Source organism: Bombus flavifrons, chromosome 11 (assembly GCF_040668555.2).
Source record: "Bombus flavifrons isolate JBK064 chromosome 11, iyBomFlav1_principal, whole genome shotgun sequence".
Lineage (NCBI taxonomy): Eukaryota > Metazoa > Arthropoda > Insecta > Hymenoptera > Apidae > Bombus > Bombus flavifrons.
In genome coordinates this window covers 4,956,747-4,971,274 of record NC_138452.1, presented here as the reverse complement: position 1 = coordinate 4,971,274, position 14,528 = coordinate 4,956,747, and the positions used below count along the sequence as shown (strand labels likewise).

Sequence of the window (14,528 nt, the reverse complement as noted above, 5' to 3'; positions counted from 1 at the left end):
GCTCCACTGGCATCGAGTATGACCCTGGTCATCGTCCTCCACGGGTTGCCTAGTCCAGGACTTACTATAAACGTACATATCATTGAACGATGCGATCCATGAGTGATCTACGTCAAAGGAAGTCGTTAGTTGAATTATTTTTTACGATCCAGTCAAGCGGAGGCAAAAGTGTTCGGAGGGTTGTAGACTACTGTTCGACCTTCTGTTGATAATTGCGCTGATTGCTCCGTCCAGAGAGTTGGAACTACTAGCTTTTTCCCCTTTTTTTTTAGTTGGTGTTAAATGGAAATTGGTTCGGAGATAGAACAGTTGATGTTTGGATTAGATGTGATATTTTGTGTAGGGAGATTAGATTAAATTAGACATATCCAAACGATTTATATTTGTATAGTCGTTCAAATTTGGAAGATGAAATGATCAAATGATGAAAAGATTGCTTTGAATAATTTCTCTGTAGACTATTGTTATTATTATTATCATATCGCTATTGTTATAGCATTTTTACAGATAGATAGAAGTGAAATTTTTCTGGCAAAAAAATATAAAGATGATTTGCTGTTGAAATGGTAAAAATGAATAATGTTCCTTGTTCCCCATTATCAGATATTTATTATTAAGGAATTATTATTAAATTATTAGATATTATCGTGGCATTATTATTACAATATCGTGTGAAACGTAAGATCGTTTCTAAATGAAAACTGAGCTTTCAGTGTACAGTTTTCATTTATTAAAACAATCGGAACGAAAACGATATGTTTAAATAACGAAATCGTACCTTAGTTAATCACTGTTAATTCACGCGATAACGATTTTTCGGACACTGAACAACGCCCGGGTGATTTATGGATCGGGCACGTTGATAATATCGTGATGCAGTTTATTAGCCGCTGAACGGAGAAACGCAGAGCCACACTGGGGATAAGTCTGCGGGGATATGTTTGTCAAGCAGATCTGGAAACAGGCAACTGAATGCTTGATTTAATAGGACGTGTAAATTTCATACAGAATATTCCATTTCCTTGCGTACTAATCCATAACATTCATACCTGTACAGTTTGTTATCGTTCTCCTTTATCTTAGAAAAGATACAATTTTCTATGACATTTCAGTAGCATTTTCTATTTTTATTAATCCACAAGATTCGACTTTCTCAACAATTTCTTTTCCATCAATTTACATTATGAATTCTATTTTTTAACATTGCTGTTATGAGAGAGAATTCCAAAATTTGTATACTTATTTGCTATTTCTTTTAGATTCTATGATTTTTTAACCTTACGAAGAAATTGGAGTATTTGTAGCATTACGATAAACAATTTGTTTTTCTTAAATCATAGAAATTCTTTTTACTTCCGCAAAGTATATATTATTCTTTCTAACAATCGAATTCTTGCTACGCGTCGAAACACACGTGAAGCACGAAAGTAACGACGCGACACTCTAATCATAGCGATTACAGTGTTATCGAATTGAACCAATTTTCATCGCCTACGAGGGGAACGATTTAAATCAGATTCGTTAGCAAAGATCATTTGCCTATTAGAAGAATTGCTGGATATACGAGACAGAAACTCTTAAATATATTCACTCCAGTTCCCCGAGTAAGGCTATCGCAAGCTTTTAGCGATTTTAAAATTCTAGTATAATAAAATAATAGCATAATTAGTCATCAATATCTCGTATTATTATTACATCTTCTTTAAAAAGGCTTGAAATGACCTTTTACTAGATTATCTTTGTACAATATACTAATCAAATTTGAGTGTTAAACCGTGAAGCATCCTGTATGTAAAATATCCAAAACATAATTTTCTTAATGCATGAAACAGATCTATGCTTAGCTTTGACATTTTTTACTTATTCATAAAAATATGAATTCGTATAAACATCCGCTGATCGAAAATGCTCTTTATCCCTGAAATAGAAAAAAATATGTTCAAACGTCATCGTCGTACAGTTTCCAGCAGAATTTCACCCCCAATGGGCAATCCGCAAAGCGGATTTTTTTCAGCGGCCGGTAATTGGTGGCATGGCGGTATCGCTTGTTTAAAGTTAACGAGCTTTTTTCATTTCGAAGAGCAGACAGCAGTTCGAATAGGAGAGCCAATTAAATACTGATGGGAGATCGAGCAGGAACAAGTGCTCGAGAAAAATCCGCGGAAAATGTTGCACCGAAGAGCGATGATCGAAAAGAAAGATAAAATGGAAGAAAAAGAAAGAAAAAAAGGGGAGAGAGAATGGATCAGGAACGCGAAACTGTGGATCAAGAAGTAGTTGCACGATCAAGAAATTGAAGAGGAACGATGTATGATCTTCCGTTGAAGAACTGTAGAGGAAAGGAAGCGAAGGTATGCTTTTCGATAAATAATTATTCTGTACGTATTTCAATAGAAATTAATTCTGATAAACTTTAAACTTTATAATATTGTATAAAAACTGCATTTCTATTTCTAATTCATATCGAATTATTTCATCCATTTCTCTTTTTTCCTAACACTATTTACATGGGAGAAAAAACTTGTTTTAGTTTTGTAAGTATTATTTTTTCTTTCCTTAATACATTTATCAATTAATACATTAAGCCTTAATACATTTATCAATTAGTACATTAAGCCTTAATACATTATCAATACCGGTCAAAATAACTGGTGCTTGTCAAAGTGTAAAAGGGTCCTACAATCTATTTACCGAACCTGAATTAAACAGTTTCCCCGTTTTGTGCAACTTTCCACACGTTTTTGGAATTTTTCCTGCGTATCATTCTATATAATGGTGTCAATTATCAGGAAAATTCTGGATCGATCTTGATGCTAAAAAAAATCGTATGTTCATACTACATTCGTTGAATTAAATTTATTTTTCAAACCTTTTGGCTCTTTTCTAATCACTTTAAGCTTTGAAATGTATGAAATTCAAATTGCCCTTTTACTGTTTGCAAAATGAGTAATATATCAATTTTTCTACTATATGTATACAGTAACTCATGAAAATATTTGTACAATGATTATATAAAATTTTTGTAAATATATTCTATCTACAGCACAAAATTTTTCATACGACTGTAATACGACACGATTATCATGATTATGGTAATAAAATATGAAACCACTCTAGGAATACATACAAAAATTACAATATAAATAGTTACTTTAAATATGTCTATAATTATATATGATAAAAAGGCATGTATACGTACTGAACTACCATGAGACGTTCGGCAACTCTTACTGCTACTCGTATTTTTATGTTACCCTTTGAAAATATCAAATTTGTAACACGTCTCTGGCTATCGAGTGCGAAAGAAACTGAAATTCTAAGAAACATGCAATTCATTACTCCTTTAATATCGTAAGATTTCAACTCAAAAATAACCATTCTTTGCGATCGTGCTACAACCTCTGCCAACGAAGACCTTGTGCCTTCTATTCTGACTGGAATACTATGATTCAATTTATAACTTCGTTATATCATAGCCCATACTATACTGACTTCACAAAATTTTATCTATCCTTACATCTATCCTCTCATTTATAACAAACTCGAGTCACGTAAAACGATGAATATCCTTAACATAAATTGGCAGATTACTAGAAGGAAATGAAGCAGTTAATAAAATTGTAAATCGCGAAAGAGGACTTACATTATCCTCGAACATTCACGTGCTAATCACAATACAACAATTCAGGACTGAAATCTGTTCAAAATCAGTTAATCGCTCAAGGCCAACGTGATCTAACGCCGCATCCACTTCCGTACTATATAGAATATATGTTCACAGCGCACTCGTTGGAAACACAAAAGGCTGCAAATTAAACGCATACTTCTATACATCCTCGTTCATAATTACTTATTAGGAAATTTGGTGGTTTCCTTAAAATTGTTAAGAAAGTCATCGATCAGAGAAAATTTTGAATTTGCATAGGGATGACAAGACGAAAAATGTTGGGAACAATTTACAAGAATTTTGAAGAAACATTCCTAGTAGCTAAGTTTAAAATAAAATTTTTAACAAGATTTAATAACTTTCTAACGGTTTGTCGGATTCACCTTGTCTTTTTGTAAGTGTCCTAATAGTATATAAACGGGGGTGTAAGGACTTCTTCCTTTCTTGAATTTTTACCACATTTGTTGTATATATTAATTACAATAACGATGAAAGACTGTTTCACAACTTTTAAGAGATCATTCGTTAAAAAAATATTGTTACTGTCCTATGACGTATTTTTCGGTAAAAAATATAGATCTCTGGTCAATGTTGAGCTAAAGGTAGGCATTTGTTTTGTCTCATTTAGGAATGAACTATTGTGTGCAACTTCGAATTCGAAAGCGACCTTGCGCGATATTATCGTTAACATTTTCAGTAGATCCATATTCCTCCAATGTTCGTTGATCACCTCGCATAGAGTCTGAATGTAGCAGCTACCTTCTAAACCTCGAAACGAGTAGTGACCTGCGAACGAAGTAAAACTCTTTAGAAGACTGACAAAATTAAAAAATATGAAACAATGCTTGCCTCGATTGAGAAACAATCTCAGACTTAACGATTGCAAATACCATTTACAGTACAAATTTCGTCTTAACATTTGAAAACGTAAGTATGGCACGAAAGTAAGAAGATCCAAATTTTATAGTCTTAAATAAAATATATATAATACTTGGATTAAATTACGTACGATCTTCATCGTTTCTAAGAACTTTAAATGTCGAAAATTAAAGTTCGATGCGTTTGTATCGTTATATATATATGTAAACAATGACATTTTTTTGTTTAAACTATATTTACCTTCTACACAACTGTAGCCGTACAGGAAATCTGCATGAGTAGGAATTGTGTAACTCTTTTGGACCGAATCATTTGCACTCTTTACACGAATACCTTGCATGGGATTCTTTCCTTTACAAGCCTATAAGAAGTAACAATTGTTAAATACTGTATTATTAATAACATATATATTTGTAATATATGGATACTTAAACGTAATATATTATACATATATCTTTACATTTATACTATATGTACATACTACGAATATACAAATATATGTATAATATACTAATAATAGATAGAGTAAAAAAACTGTTAAGTCTTAAGTGACCGAATTTTTAAAGCTGGTGCATAAGTTTGAAATATGTGACCCACAGATATCTCAAATTTAACGTTATCGACTTCTTAAAAGTAGAAGATTAAAAACTTAAATAAAAGAAAATGGAATCGTAATGTACTGATAGTGAAGAAAAAATAGTATCTAGAAGAAATATTAAGCAAATCTTTGGGACTTGGATTATTTTTATAATCGCAGCGTTAAAACACAAAATTTGATAACATAAATTAATTGAACAAAATTAAAAATGAAGTGTTGCAAAAAATCGTAGGAGACACTGACCTGTATGAAAAATAGCTTTGGTTTACCAGTTAACGATGGACAATTATCTGCGGTGAATCTTCCCCAAATATCAGATATCCGATATGGATAATCCTTCGCGTATACATATTCACCACTAGTGCCATGGCTTAATATAAAAATACAGATACAGTCATAATCTTCGTAATTGTTCGCAGACACTACAAAACAATCAACATCAACGATCAATGCATAGTATATAATTAAAGAACTCGCACACGATCAATAATAATATTAATATCACCAAATATGGACAATTTTATTGCTCATGTGCGATCGATATCAGAGGACTGAGGCAGAATATTGACGAAAATTTGAATATTATGCCACGTAAACATCAATACTGGTGAGTGATGTCAATACTAACAATAATATTAGCCGTGTGCTAAGATTAACAGTAACTTATTGAAACATATTTCAGTTCATTATAGAGTATGTAATTTGAATAAGTAGTTTCATTATTTAAAGTAATTTCTCTCAATAAATTCATATGTGAATATTGCTTTATATAGCGTTTTATATAGCGTTTCGAAGAACAAAAATCATTGTAACTAAGAACGCCCTTTTTCTAACTTGCATACTATTCAAAATATTGCAAAAACTAGACAATAACTGAAATGTGCTCTAAACGCAGTATAACACAATATACATAATACATTTTTTAAAAGCACCTTCCAACTTATTATTTTCAATAATATTGTCAATAATACTGATGGTGTGTGGTCTCAAAAAAATTAAAGTGTATTAACAATATTATTATCAAAGTGCATTGTCAAGATTACTGTCAATATCAGTGATAACGTGCGGACCTTTTGAAATCAAACAATGAACATACTGAAGACATACAGTTTGCAGCAATCTCCATGATGCCAACGTAGTCAAGATCCGAATGAGGTATCACTTCGAAACCCAGATTAGTGAAGGTGTACTTTATCGCTTCCTCATCATTTTTAGTTCCATCTCGCTTTTCCATTTCATTAAAGGTCTCATTATTGAATATCACGCATTTACCACGTCTATTGTTCATCGGATAGAATTCTGCGTCTTTATGTATAGGGAAATTCTGTACGATTTCCTTCCTGTATGATATACCATGTACTACTTTAGCGTCAATTAAATCTAAATTTTCCTTGGAGTCCATGGAGCAATTCTGAAAATAACGAATTACAAAGATCTTCCTATTTCCGGTTTTCCAAAAGAAACTCGTCATTTTCTACGTCTTTCGCGTAATTATAGCCTTTGATCTCATCTCAGGCAAATATATAGTAAACAGCAACGTTATTTGACATCATATACAATTTTTATCTACTCATCGGTTAATTACAACGTAATCACCGTGAACAACAATCGGATATACAATTTGTTCCAAAGGCGAATAACAGTTTCCACAAAACGAAATAAAAGATGTTTGTAAAAAAGACGTGTCTCTCTTACTTCCTTTATTGGATCCTGCGAGATCGGTTGATCTCGAAAAGAATGCGCTAGGCTTTTCATCTTCGTGATGTTCGAAATATAATTGATAGCAGCGCGACTCAAACTGACGAAACAAAATATAAGGACGAACATGATTTAAACATGTGTACCGGATTTCGTGGTTCGTTTCTTACTGACAAGTCCTCACTTATCTTATCGTTATTAACGATAAAGTCGTTATAAAACGCTGGCCATTCACTGTACATATGTATGTATATATATGAGTGACACTGATATCGATATTTCCTTAAAATGTCAAATATTCTTTCTAAGAACCAGTTGTATTCATATCAATCATATTCACTTTCACTCAAAAGTCTTCTTATTCCATTGTTTTATAATATTTGAAAAAGTATTAATGTTTCTAATCTTACTACAAAAGTAAAAATTAATCTCGATACATGTTAAGCTGTGTACCTTTATGTAAAAGTTGTGTTTTTATTTCCAATTTGTGCAGTGACTCACGAAAATATTTGAAAAGTAACATAGAACATATTGGTGAATAGAATTCTTCGATTGTAGAAAAGCTCAAAAGGTTCAAAGTTGTATAACTTTTCATCGGTGTCGTAATGAGATACAATCATGGTGATTATAACAATAAAATGTAAAATCATTCGAGGAATATAAAAGTTAATTTAAATATATAATTAATGATAAAAGAGGGGAACTAATTGATGCGTCTGCTGCGGTGAGGCGTTACGTAAGCTACCATGAGATGTTCGGCAACTCTTACTATTACACGTATTTCGATGTTACCCTTTGAAAATATCATGTTCGTAACACGTGTCTGACTATTAAATGCGAAAGAAACTGAAATTGTGTTTAATAATACCTTAATATTTTAAGATATCAACTAAAAAAATAGCCTTCCTTTACAATCGTGCTACAACCTCTAGCGACGTGAAGCTCGTCAGTATAAGTTTGATCATTTCTTTCTTTCCTTTAATTTCTTTCTTTTTCATTGAGCAAACATCTAAGGTATGAGTTTGTTCACATTTCTAGCATATATTAATTATAATAACAGTGGAAGACTATTTCAGTTATTTTTGAAGAAGTATTCGTTAAAAACAAACTGTTATTGTTGTTAACATTATTATTTGTTACTACTTTTCGACTTATTTTTAGAAAAGAAATATAGGTCTTTGATCAATGTTAAGATAAAGCTAAGCTGAGCCATTTATAGATTTATCATAGTCTTGAATGTCGAGATTTAAGTGTAATGTTGAGTGGCTCATTGGCTGATCTGGTACGTTGTTACCTCCTTAGGGTGAGACCTGGTAATTGGCATCATTTTCCAACCATTAATGTTTACATCAATCAATTAACTTTTGGATAACGACGTCAAGCCAAAAACTACACTCTCTTTAATCCAGTTTAGGTTTTGCTAAATTCTCTTCTTTCATTCATTTAAACTGGACTACAGAAGCTACTTATTAATAAGTAAACTATTAGCACCTGTCGTGGGTCACCGTGGAATATTGCATAGTCATTGTGGGATAGCCAAACAAACGTACGCGTTTTAGTCTTAACTAATTATAAGATAGATATACATATACATATACATAAATTCATTATGCGTACTTTTCGTACAAAGTTATGCTATATAACTTGGATATTTCTTACTTCTTCTTGTTTAGTAAATAAGACAATTGATTTATCAAAGTATCTATATTTTTTTTTAATATAGCGTAATGAAATAATCCTTTTTGCAGTATTATAAAAGTATACAATTCTGTTTCGTTATAAGATATGTTATTCCATTATTTGGAAGTTTATAGAAAATTTTAGTTTTAAAATTCAAACCATTACTATACTGAATCGATAACGTTGCATGAGACACGAAAATGGTAAGAGATCCAGGTGACCATCAAAACGTGAGATACGAAAAAGAATATAGGTTTAGTCTACACTTCGTGTATGATAACTTATCTCATTAAAAAGTGAATAATCATCATGAAGTATATAAAAAAATGCATGTACGCTTTGAATGTACGATAATTAATTGATTTCATATGATCTTTTAAGTAAATTATTTAATGGACAGTGGGAATGGAGAAGGAGAAAGAAGTTAATATTAAAAATGCCCGTTATAGATACTTGTATCAGAGAGAAATTTCCTCTCTGGTGAAGATAAGACTTTTAACTGCTCTTAGTAACCAGACGACGTTGGTTAATTTAGACGCAGAGAGGCGCTTCAATCAAGAACTTAGTATTCCTTGTGTAACACCATCGTGTAAAAATGGGGCGTACCCGGTTATCTCTGTCTCTTTCTTTCTCTCCTTAATGCGACCGTGTACTCGACTCAGTGGACCGCAAGTAAGGGAATGGTAGAAAACAGCGGTACCATGATAATGTATTTGTGTTACATATATGATTATTATGATTATATTATTATTATTATTTTGTATCTAACTAGTACCTAACAAATGTTATGCAATATAAATATTTTTTCGTTATTGGAAATCTTCGTAAATTTTAAAATTATACTATAATTTTTCTTTTTTTTTTCTATATCCTAGCATGGAATCAAGCAGGGCAAACTCCTAACTTCATAGATTCTTGCATATGCTAGCGTAAAACACCTTCAGTGTTTGGCCGCGTGGTGCAGCACGTATCGTGGAACAACTAGACAATGAGCATGAGTGTTCTCATTTCCTCTCAGATATAATCGTTATTCAATGCTCATTTCCACGATGGTATATGACTGTGCTCATCTCTGATATCAGTGCAGCCAATGTTGTAAACATAAAACTGGGCGTAAATCTATAAATCATTTAGTACATTTTGTATTAAAGATTTTATTTATTCATAGAAATAGCGTCATTTTATTTTCTATCTTTGAAATAATTTTTCATTATTATTATTATTATTACTAGTTTTCTCAAATAATATGATAAAAATAATTATTATTCTATACAATATTTTTAATTATTTAAATTACAGTTGATACATGAAAAAAATATTACCAAATTTATTTCGAGTTTATATTTTTAATTTCTTAATTTATTAAATGTAACTCAGTAATATATATACATATATATACATACATACATGCATACGTATATATATATATATAAAAATTATTATGATTTTCATTAGTTATATACGAAAGATATTTGTTAAAAATAACTGTTGTACCACCCAGAGAAAACAATAAACCTGTTAAAAGATATTTGCTTGCGCTATTCATAAAGTGAAAATCAGCCTTACGATGCTATCTTACGTACCACATAAAGAATGAAATACTGTGCCAAACATTGTATCGTAGTCACAGCTGATTGTGAAAGGAGAATGTAAACAAAAACACGTAGTATAGTTATTAAAAAAAATTCATATATCGATAGAAGAAATACTCATTCATTAAATTTAATGTAACACCAGATAATACCAAATGGCTGGAGAAAGAAATATTCTTAATTTACGATTTAATCAAGATCAAGGTAACTATTGTTTATAACTTTAATTACCTGAATCCTTAAGAATCACGGTGTGAATTTATTTTCAATAATTTAGAATCTAATATCCCTGTTACATTGCTTTAAAAGTAGAAAGTTAAAAATATTTAACTTTGTTTAATGAAAAATAAATATATATAGTGTTATAAGAGAATAAAGAATAAAATATAATGTTAAAACAAATCTGGTTTATTTATAACAGTATTGTCACTATATATTCTCATGTGCCAATGTTCAATTTAGTTATTAAGATTTCAGATAATTAATGTCAGTAACTTTTTATTATTTACTAAACTAGTTTTGTTGTTTGATATTTTGTTTCTAATTTGTATTCTTTTAGGATGTTTTACATGTTGCATGGAATCTGGTCTTAGAGTATACAATGTAGAACCATTAGTTGAAAAAGCACATTTAGAAAATGACATAATGGGAAGTATAGCTATTGCAGAGATGCTTTGGAGAACAAATATCATTGCCATAGTAGGTGGTGGTACAAAACCAAAGTTTGCAGAAAATACAGTACTTATTTATGATGATTTATCGAAAAAGTTTGTAATGGAAGTTACATTTACCAGTCCTATAAAAGCTATACGATTACGTAGGGACAAGTAAGTTCATTAATAAAATTGACTTTTATTTTTAATCAGTATAAATGTTGCATTTACTTAGGAATAATTTTACAAAACAGAATGATAGTGGCACTTCAGCGAGAAATACATGTTTTCTCATTTCCTATGCCAACACGAAGATTGTTAACTTTAGAAACCAGAGATAATCCAAAAGGATTAGTTGAAGTTGCTACATTAGCTGCTGCACAAAAACAACTTCTTGCTTTTCCTGGTCATAAACAGGGTAGTGTACAATTGATTGACCTTGGTGCTACAGAAGCTGGAAGTTCTAGTGCTCCTGCAACTCTAGCAGCACACCAGGTACATGTGTATTTTATATACAGATTTAAATGAAGGTAATGTTTCTATATCCTTCTTCCGCATCTTCTCCTAGTATTTCTTTATATTTATAAACAATACTATTAGGGAGCACTGGCTTGTCTCGCAGTTAACAATAGTGGAACAATGATAGCAACTGCTTCCACTCAAGGTACTTTAGTTAGAGTATGGGATAGTATACGTAGACACTTATTAGTGGAATTGAGAAGAGGTGCTGACCCTGCAACACTTTATTGGTAAATACGTCTACAGACAAATTAATTATAAAACAACATTTTACTTTTAAAGATTTTATTATAATGAATTATAATGTATAATTTATATTTCAGCATTACATTTAGTAGAGATTCGGAATTTCTATGTGCTTCCAGTGATAAGGGAACTGTACATATATTTGCATTAAAAGACACACAATTAAATCGTAGATCGACGTACGTAAATATAGTTCAAACATTCATAAATTTTAAAGTTAATAATTGATTTATTTACAGTTTCTCAAAAATGGGATTTTTGGGAAATTATGTTGAAAGTCAATGGGCATTGGCTACATTTACAGTACCACCAGAATGTGCTTGTGTATGTGCATTTGGTACAAGGAGTTCTGTTATAGGTATGTATTGTATGAAAAGCATATTGAATATAGTGACTTAGAATATTTATAAAACTATTTATTATATTATATAGGATGTCCCACAGCATCGGAGAACCACTTTGGCAGTAGATTCTTCATATGAAAGCAATAAAAGAGTTCATATAAAGAAATGTCCTATTTAACCTTGCTTATGAATTATAGCGAATTTTATATTGGAATACTTCTATTGAAAGACAGAAATAGTTAAGCTAGTTCACTTACCTATTTACAAACAGAACACAATATCTAGCCAGCAATACCTGGTGGAATGGAGAGAGTTAGACAATCAATGGTAAAATGTCTCCAATCTTATGTTCTGATGCAGCAAGGTCATTTTCGACACATCTTGTGGAGTTTTGTAAATAGAGTATGTTCAAGAAGAAACTTGCTATAATTTGAGTTTATATATATACGAGGCCATATCAAATAAATATAAGTCAAATAGGGCATATGTGTATGTGAATTCCTTTTATTGTACTTCTGTGTAGAATTCACAGCCAAAGCAGTTCTCTGTTGCCTGTATAATATATAATTTTAAATTGTTTCTAGCCATTTGTATGGATGGAACATTTCATAAATATGTTTTTACTGCCGACGGAAACTGTAACCGTGAAGCATTTGATGTCTTCCTAGATGTTTGTGATCATGATGACTTTTAACACAAACTTTATATTGTATTTATAAGATGACATGTCTCTAGAGAAGTTTCTAGTCATTTCAAATAAGAAACTTCTTGCAGCTGATGTCTGTACAGTAACATAATTATATTAATAATTATAGGAAGAGTACAAATCATTACATTTATTGATTTTTTAACATAATACACTAAATGTTCTTCAATCTATTTTATATACACCAACATCTTAGTGACATTTGTCCAACTACATAATAAAAATTAATTTTGTACAACAAATATCCTCTCTAATCTGTTTTTTTTTATTCATATTATATTTCCTTAAATATTTGTGTCTTTTCTTATATTTCTTTTATTTGCACTTTCAGTTGCCACACGTTCTCGAATTTGTTCTGAAATTTTTATGTCACATAATATAAAAAAATAATTTTATTTAATAACTATAAATGTTATAGACATACTATATGGTTCTGGATTGATCATGGGGCTAATCATTGTAAGATAACAAAACGTTCCTATGAATCCTACTATTGTTCCTATAAATGTTACATATCGCCACCCTGTCAAGCGCTAAAATATGAAACATATTAAAATTATCTTTTATATATTTACGAATTATAATTTGTACACATTACACAACACATAGAACATTTTATACAGAATGAAATTGGTAATGAGTACGATTTACAAATAAATTATACATTATTTTATGTGGTTTAAGATACAAAAGTTAACCTAAAGTGGTTTTACTGTTTCGTTCCATTTTTAGTAGGATAATATATTATTTTTGTAATATTATATCTTTCAAATCAAAGTATAAAGACAACAAATTTAAAATTGTCGCAGGAAGATTTAATAAATAAATAAATACCATCGTCTCTTTAACGTAATATGTATCTTAATTAACACATTGACCGCCACGCGTGTTTTCAAAGAAATCTCCGTCAGGCCATGCGTACAGCAGTACCAAGTGTTCTCTACTAGGTGCTCCCATCGATATTTTAGTAATGCGAATCGCTCAAGTGGTGGTCTTAAGAATGATCTTTCGTTTCATTTGTTCGCAACATTAAAACCACTAGCTGTTGTTGAATATAATGAAGGAAAGTGTGGTATAGATTATTCCGACCAAATGGTTCCTTATGCCACCACAATTAGAAAAGGAATCAAATGGTACAGAAAACTTGGCATTCAATTCTTTCTGGGAATTTCTGTTGTAAACGCTTTGACGGTTTACAAAATTACAACAAGAAAAAATATAAATATTAGAATATTTAGACAATTATTAGTTGCAAAATTATTAGGGTTGTCTGAAAATACAAAAAATCCTTGTCTTCGACGGAGTTAGCATAATATCGCCGATCGGAAAAATGATTCCGGAAGAAGCATTAGACGCGCATGCAAACTATGTTATGCGAATAAAAGACGAATGGACCGAACAAAGGCACAAAAGAATTTGAAGAAAACAACAACTTATTCTCCAAATTGTCCCGACCAACCTCAGCTATATATAGAATGCTTTACATTTTAAATAATTTTTTTGATAAACCATTTTCGTATCTTTATTTTATAACAATTCAACTATTATTACAATTAATTATTAATTAACAATTTATTATTATGGAATATCTTTTCAAATACCTACGACGATCCTTTGCGAGTAGTCAAATAAACGACACCCGAATACGGGTTTCGTGGCCTGTCCAGAAACTTTGCTGACACCCGAATACGGGTGTCGTGGCAGTCAACGTGTTAAACTTCATGTTTCACGCTACATTAATACGCCACCAGATGGCTACCATGAGTATTCTCTTCTCGCTAGTGGTAGAAATATGAATTCGTTTCTATATATACGAGAAATTAAGATATACCAATGTACTTGCTTCGGCAGTACATATACTAAAATTGGAACGATACAGAGAAGATTAGCATGGCCCCTGCGCAAGGATGACACGCAAAATCGTGAAGCGTTCCACATTTTTTTGT

General features: G+C 31.2%; 2 protein-coding genes, 1 long non-coding RNA gene and 1 other non-coding gene across 7 annotated transcripts; 2 read left to right on the top strand and 2 right to left on the bottom strand.

Moving 5' to 3' along the window:
* Positions 1 to 2,585: 2,585 nt before the first annotated feature.
* On the bottom strand, positions 2,586 to 7,306 carry LOC138184650 (caspase-3). Of its 2 annotated transcripts, XR_011174367.1 has the most exons (6): positions 6,840 to 7,306; positions 6,252 to 6,555; positions 5,388 to 5,566; positions 4,787 to 4,907; positions 3,644 to 4,453; positions 2,586 to 3,568 (listed from the first exon to the last, which is right to left on the bottom strand). XR_011174367.1 is itself a non-coding variant. In XM_069122772.1 (5 exons), the coding sequence occupies exons 1-5, from the start codon at positions 6,969 to 6,971 to the stop codon at positions 4,215 to 4,217; spliced, it is 975 nt and encodes a 324-aa protein (XP_068978873.1). In that variant the 5' UTR covers positions 6,972 to 7,306; the 3' UTR covers positions 2,586 to 4,214. The 2 variants fall into 2 exon arrangements, 1 of the variants encoding a protein (XP_068978873.1); XM_069122772.1 differs by having other exon boundaries at positions 2,586 to 4,453.
* On the top strand, positions 5,527 to 12,836 carry LOC138184649 (WD repeat domain phosphoinositide-interacting protein 4). Of its 3 annotated transcripts, none has more exons than XM_069122768.1 (9): positions 5,527 to 5,751; positions 8,972 to 9,218; positions 9,410 to 10,318; positions 10,674 to 10,941; positions 11,022 to 11,262; positions 11,368 to 11,516; positions 11,610 to 11,711; positions 11,772 to 11,890; positions 11,965 to 12,448. In XM_069122768.1, exons 3-9 carry the CDS (start codon positions 10,270 to 10,272, stop codon positions 12,012 to 12,014), a joined length of 978 nt encoding a protein of 325 aa, XP_068978869.1. In that variant the 5' UTR covers positions 5,527 to 5,751; positions 8,972 to 9,218; positions 9,410 to 10,269; the 3' UTR covers positions 12,015 to 12,448. The 3 variants fall into 3 exon arrangements, with proteins under 3 accessions (XP_068978869.1, XP_068978868.1, XP_068978872.1); XM_069122767.1 differs by lacking the exon at positions 11,965 to 12,448 and adding an exon at positions 12,461 to 12,836 and having other exon boundaries at positions 5,539 to 5,751; XM_069122771.1 differs by lacking the exons at positions 8,972 to 9,218; positions 9,410 to 10,318; positions 11,965 to 12,448 and adding an exon at positions 12,461 to 12,836 and having other exon boundaries at positions 5,541 to 5,751.
* LOC138184651 (uncharacterized) lies at positions 7,340 to 7,882 on the bottom strand. The gene is made up of 2 exons (XR_011174368.1): positions 7,606 to 7,882; positions 7,340 to 7,561 (listed from the first exon to the last, which is right to left on the bottom strand). It is a non-coding gene; the product is annotated as an uncharacterized LOC138184651 (long non-coding RNA).
* A 1,581-nt stretch (positions 12,837 to 14,417) lies between the features above and the next one.
* Positions 14,418 to 14,524, top strand: LOC138185332 (U6 spliceosomal RNA). The gene has a single exon (XR_011174583.1). It is a non-coding gene; the product is annotated as a U6 spliceosomal RNA (small nuclear RNA).
* The last annotated feature ends 4 nt before the right edge of the window (positions 14,525 to 14,528 follow it).